Source organism: Lissotriton vulgaris, unplaced genomic scaffold (assembly GCF_964263255.1).
Source record: "Lissotriton vulgaris unplaced genomic scaffold, aLisVul1.2 SCAFFOLD_314, whole genome shotgun sequence".
NCBI classification, from domain to species: Eukaryota; Metazoa; Chordata; class Amphibia; order Caudata; family Salamandridae; genus Lissotriton; species Lissotriton vulgaris.
Window position 1 is genome coordinate 1,446,678 of NW_028252733.1, and position 6,000 is coordinate 1,452,677.

A 6,000-nucleotide genomic window follows, 5' to 3' on the forward strand; every position below is an offset into this window, starting at 1 on the left:
TGATGCACCAGTTTTCAGTGTCTTACGTGGCTTTGCGCTTCTGGCTTGGAAAGTCATATCTGAAAGAAACAATTAGTAATAGATTCCTTACCTTGTGAATTACCCCCAGGTGTCAGACTGAATCATCAGCACTACCCCTGCTTGTAGAAAGGTGGCGGTGGTCGGCTCCGCGTTAGTCGTTGGCCACGTGGTCGCCAGGATAACTTTGTGGCAGTTACTTAGACGCCGCCCTCGCGTGCTAACGTCCGTTCTTTATTTTCCCATGCCAAATAAAGGAGATCCGGAGAGAGTAGTACCTCCAGTCACTTTTTGACTGACTTTCTTGAGCGACTTTTGTCCACACCATTTTGAGTCCTCGACTCCTGGTGCACGTAGGGATGCCCGGTTTCTAGGCTTGTGGCTCCTGCGGACGGTTGTTTTCGGTGAAGGACCTGCACCGCCTGCGCCGCCTGGAACACAACCACGACTCCAAGTTGTGTTCCGACTGCGGGAGGGGTCCCGAAAGCTCTTGAAGGCCCGGCAGTCGGCTCCGTGCCGTTTGAGGTCCCGGTCACAGAGCCACCAGTCCTCTTCCAAGTCTTCGCACTCCTCAGGTAAGTTGAAGCACAATAAAAAGTCGAAGGAGCATCGTCGCTCCTTGACTTTTCCCAGTCTGTTGGCTGACGCGAAAAGGAATGCGGGCTTTGCCCCTCCTGTGGCTCCGCGTTTCCCTCCCTTCCCGCGACGACCTCTGCCGAGCTTCAGAATTTCTACGAAGCGATGCATGCCATCTTTGGGCAGCCAGACTCAGCCGGCGTACCTTCGGCCCGCGGACGCGGTTGGTGGCCCTGGGCCTTTGACGGCTTCAGCCTGGCACCGCAGGGTCCCCTTGGATCCAGGCCTGGATCCAGATCGGCACCAATTGACCTGGTCACACCTCCCCGGTGCCGAATATACCAGCGCTGTGTCCGCAGCAGACGCCGGTTGTGACCCCAGCCGGCGTCGACCCCCGCTTAAACCCCAAAGTGGACACAGAGCCAGACCTGCGTCGACCGTTGCTGGATCCGGTGCCAAAGGGTACTTTAGTGCCTTGATTCCACCCTGGTGTTCCGTTCAGGCCAAATTGGCGACCAGAGGAGGGTGTGGAGGACTGGAGTGGTCTGGAGACCCAAGCGCCTTGAGTAGTGCGCTATATAAATCCCTGAACTTGAACTTGACTGACTAGTTGGAATATGACCCGGACTGGAGAGAGGAGCATGGGGAAGCCAGTGGTCTGGACACTTCCCCAGACCTTGGAATGTTTTCTCATCCTACCGTGGCTACGGAGGAGGGTGCGTCTTCCGCAGTGGTGTTGCGTAGTGCAGCAGAGCCTCTCAACCTCGAGCTACCCACGGTGACAGTCAGGACTAACCTCCTGAAGAGAGGTGCATCAACAGGGGCTACTGGGTCTGATGGCCTCCTACATCCTTCTGGTGGATCATACCAAATGGCATATGCAGGCTCTGCAGTGGGACCTGAAGTTGAAGTGGGCACAGCATCAGTGGAACCTGTCCAATTGAGTCCAGATCTCAGAGGGCACTGCACGCCAATTGCAGTGGCGGCTAACGAACTGGGATTGGGACAACGGCAGATCCCTCTCCCTTCCCCAACCGGAGTTCAGTGGTGACCTGTGCATCACTTCTTCAATAGGGTGGTCACATGAAGGAGGCGGAGATTTATTTATTTATTTATTTATTTATTTATTTATTTATTGACATTTGTAGAGCGCGGCGAATTTTGCATTCACTATTCATGCACTGAACGGTTTCTCAGAGTTACTTGAGAATTCCTTTGTGATCATTTATTGAAGAAACACACGATCCGTTCTTTCTTCTATTGTTTCTGGCTCTCCCTTCTTGACCCAATTGAGAGAGTTTTCCCAAGAAGATAGCCTTTATGATCAAGGGGTATATCGTTTAATTGGGTGGATGACCAGATGATGATACTGATCACCAAGGTAAAGGATAGGAATCCAAGCTCTGCTTAAGGGTCCCCTGTTAGTTATTTTTCACAATACTCCTTTTCACTTTTCTTCTTATGTTTTGGCATTTTGTTGAGACCCCTGGTTCATTGTGCAGTTGATATGTAGTATTTGGGGAACAGAACTGTGGCAGGTCGTTAAACTATCTCTTTGACCCTAATTCTCTGAGTGTTTATGGGGATTCCGAGCTATTACACATGGACATCCATCCTCTGATCCGACTACCTCTTCGGGAGGATCTTCTGTCACAGCACCAGGAGACGGTCCTCCACCCAAACCTTTCCGGTCTCCACCTCCTTGCATAGATATTGAGCGATGACAGTTGACTGCCTTTGACCTTCCCCCCTCCCCCCCCGAAGTCTGTGATGTTATCTTGGAAGCCAGGCGTCCCTCCACTAAGACGGTATACGACTGCAGATGCAACAAATTTGTGGCATGGTGCACAGCAAAGGCTGTGGATCCCCTTTCTGCTTCTCTGTCTGAGGTTCTCTTGTTCCTCCTTTCTTTGGCCCAGCAGGGCTCTGCTCTGGGCACTCCAGGACTTTCTGTTGTGAACTTGGTTCTCAGGCCCTCCTCCGGGGTTGGTATTGCTGGGGTATCTATTCACAAGGTTTCAGATGAATAAGTTACTTACTTTTGGTAACGATAGATCTGTAAGAGACTTAGATTAGTTATAGATTCCTTACCGCCCCACCCATCCTCCTCGATCAGCGAACTGACTTGTAGGGTTAAGGATTTCCTTTAAGGGCCCTAGTTTTGTACACCAGTGGTCAGTGTCTTGCATGGCTCTGCGCTTCTGGCGTGGAAAGTAGTGTACAGAACTGAGGTCAGCACGCGAGGGTGGTGTCTATGTAGCTGCTGCAACGCCATCCAGGCGACAACGAATGCAGTCAACGGACGCCACCTTTCGACGCGTAGGAGTAATGTTGATGAAAAAATTCTCCGGATCCAGTCTGATACCTGGGGGTAATTCACAACATAAGGAATCTATAACTAATCTATGTCTCATACCGATATATTGTTACCGAAGGTAAGTAACTTGTTCAATAAGAACGGACGTCAGCGCCCATGAGCGCCGTCTATATAGTCACACAACGTCCTACCAATGCCCACAACGACTGACGAAAAGCAGGCCGACTGCCACCTAACGATGTGCAGGGGTACTGCTGAAGAAACATTTACAGATCCAGTTTGACGCATGAGGGTAATTCAAAAGGCAAGTAATCCACTTCTAATATGTGTCTACCAGTTACATCGTTACTGAAGTTAAGTAACTTTAAATGTACTAGGTGTGCATACATTCCTGTGGGCGAGTAAGACTTATTTGTGTAACTAAAACAGTCACTGTTTTGAATAGCTTTAAAGGAAAGCAGATATTCTTAGCAAGAAATACTGGACATTTGTTTTGATATGTCTGGACATTTTTGATTTGTCTATCTGTTACGTTTTAAAATTTCCTAGCAAGCTGTTAAAATTTGACTCTCGTAATTGAGGAATTTGTAATCAAGTTTTGGTTTTTATTGCCTATAAATATGTTCACCTGAAATCTAATGATTGAAAGTCATACTCATGGATAAGTGAATTCAAAACAGTTGTATTTCTATTTTAATTGTTCCATTTAGGCACATTATGCTCTGCAAGCAAGACGATCCAGAAGTCTGTCTAAAAAGCGTAAACGTGAGGAATCTGAGCCACCTTTATCTGTAACTCGTAGTCGTAGCAACTCTAGAGCCCCCCGGGATGTTTCTGGTCTTCGAGACACAAAGGTTTGTAGCCAATTAATATCACTTTACGTTATATTTATTTGGGCATCGAGAATCCTATATAATTAGAACATTTTTGCTATTTCCAAAACAGATGGTGAAAAAGGCAAAACTTATTATGAAGAAATCTCAGACAAAAATGAATCGCATGGGCAAGAAAGGAGAAGCAGATCGGCATGTGTTTGATTTAAAACCTAAGCATTTGCTGGCTGGCAAAAGAAAAGCTGGCAAGACAGACAGAAGATAAACATCTGCTACATAAAATGCTCCAACAGGAAAAAAGACACTTGAGGACTGTGCAAAAGAGAGTCAAACTACATATCTATTTGTAAATGTCACCTTCTGGTTTATTTTATCAACAACGTTTGAGCATAAAGATCCTACATAGACTTTCTTCAAGGATTCTGAACTTCGTCTGATCTACAGCTATACGTCTCTAAAATATTTCAATTTCATTTTTGACTCTTACCTGTTTCGTAGAGTGGACATCGAGCCCAGGAAAGCCACCAAACTTGGATTCATTATAAACTCCTGTTCAAGCATTGTGATGTCTATTTTAAATAGATGTCATGTGAGTGTGCACATTTATAGGTCCATAGTTATATAAATTGAATCTATGTTGACTCTCTGGGTTTGGGTATTTGTGACAAATGGACTTTGATGCATTGATAACCTGAAAGCTAATCATGTTGTGGAACATGCTGATAAATAATTTCTCTGTATGGAGAACAGACATATAAGAAGTGTGCTTCTTATTTTTAAGCTTTACATGCCAGTTAGAACTGGCAGTCAGTCTGTGCTATTTTTTCTCCTCAACATATCACAGTTCAAATAAGTGTAAAAGGAAGACCTTTTAAGCAGCGACATCCTTATACCATCATGTATTTGTGAGTTACACATGTTGTAAGTATCAATAAATACATTGAGAGAATAACGAGAGATGTTTACACGTTTGCTTTTATATTTATGTATCTTAAATGATGTTGACTAAATCTAAGTTGATAACTTGGAAATGGTCTTTTTTTTCTCTCATCATTTTTATTATACTTGAGTTCACACAAAGCCAGCAAATATGAATAGTAAAGGAAATGCAAGAAATGGTGTAAAGAAATACAAAGTAATTATTTTACCTTCCTGCACTGCGAAATTTGTGGGCTTAATGCTTGCACTGCATATGCCCTTACGTTCCTAGTTCTTGTGAGCTAGCATCAAGGCCTTGAAAACCTTTGGGCAGATACTTCTTTCTCTGCTGCGAATTTCTCTGTTAATTCTGCCCCAGATTTGCTTGTTTCTCTTTTTTTATTTATTCTTCGGATCAAAACTCTTACAAAGCCTTTTTAGGTCGAGCCTGAGTCAGCGTGCATGCGCAGCTCTGTGAGACTTGTTGTTCTGGATTATGGAGGAGAAACCCCGCCCACTTTCTGCCCGTATTTGTAATTGCCTTGTTTTATTGTCCTTTGTAAATGCTAGCTTCTGATTCCTTAGTAAGCTTGTTAGTCCCTTCTTAGTACCGCCTTGACTTCAGTTGTAACCTCCCATGGCAACTGGCCCCTTTAGTTAGGTTGTTATACAGTATTTGAGTCCGTGAGCACTCTTTTCTTTAGTGAGTTTCTGTACGTGCAGGCACGACGTGCGCTGCTTTTTGGCAGCGCTGCTCGCTGTAACTATAGCGTCTCTGCGCCTTTATTTTTCGTGCAGCTTGCTCATTGTAATCTGTATACGTGCAGGCACGACGTGCCCTGTTTCAGCTTGGTTTTTATTCTGTCAGCGGAGAGGGGCTGGTCTTCAGGCTTCTTTGTGAGCTGTAGTCCCTTCTCGCACAAGAAGTAAGTAGGAATTTGGCTCTTTATATACTATACCAAAGTGAGGTATAGGGTGCCCAGAGTCCAATGGAAGGCAAAGGTGTAAAGTTAGATAGAACCTTACTCTATTTGTGGGAGTGTGGTCGAGCAGTAAGGCAGTATCAGAGGACAGTGTTAAGCATTTGTTGTACACACTCAGCAAATGAATTCCCACACTCAAAGACTGAAATTCAGACCAATTGTTTTTGTATGAAAATAATCTTTTAGTTATTTTATTTTATAGAACCAAGCAAGTCTGGCATAGGTAAGCAATAAATATGTGACAGTAGTAATGCAATTGAAATACAGTTGGAATGATAATTGTATATGCACTTTGGTTTGATTTACAGTATGGATGCAGAGAAATGCAATACTTAGTAAATGCAGTATACAGACT

General features: G+C 44.7%; 1 protein-coding gene across 1 annotated transcript in view; it reads left to right on the plus strand.

Annotated features, from left to right (window-relative positions):
* The window catches only part of GTPBP4 (GTP binding protein 4), a 211,195-nt gene extending 206,496 nt beyond the window's left edge, over positions 1–4,699 (plus strand). Inside the window, exons 16-17 of the mRNA XM_086951152.1 lie at positions 3,622–3,765; positions 3,857–4,699. Of these exons, the coding sequence (XP_086807278.1) occupies positions 3,622–3,765; positions 3,857–4,009 (297 nt within the window). The 3' untranslated portion in view covers positions 4,010–4,699. The remainder of the gene's footprint in view (positions 1–3,621; positions 3,766–3,856) is intronic.
* Positions 4,700–6,000: the final 1,301 nt, after the last annotated feature.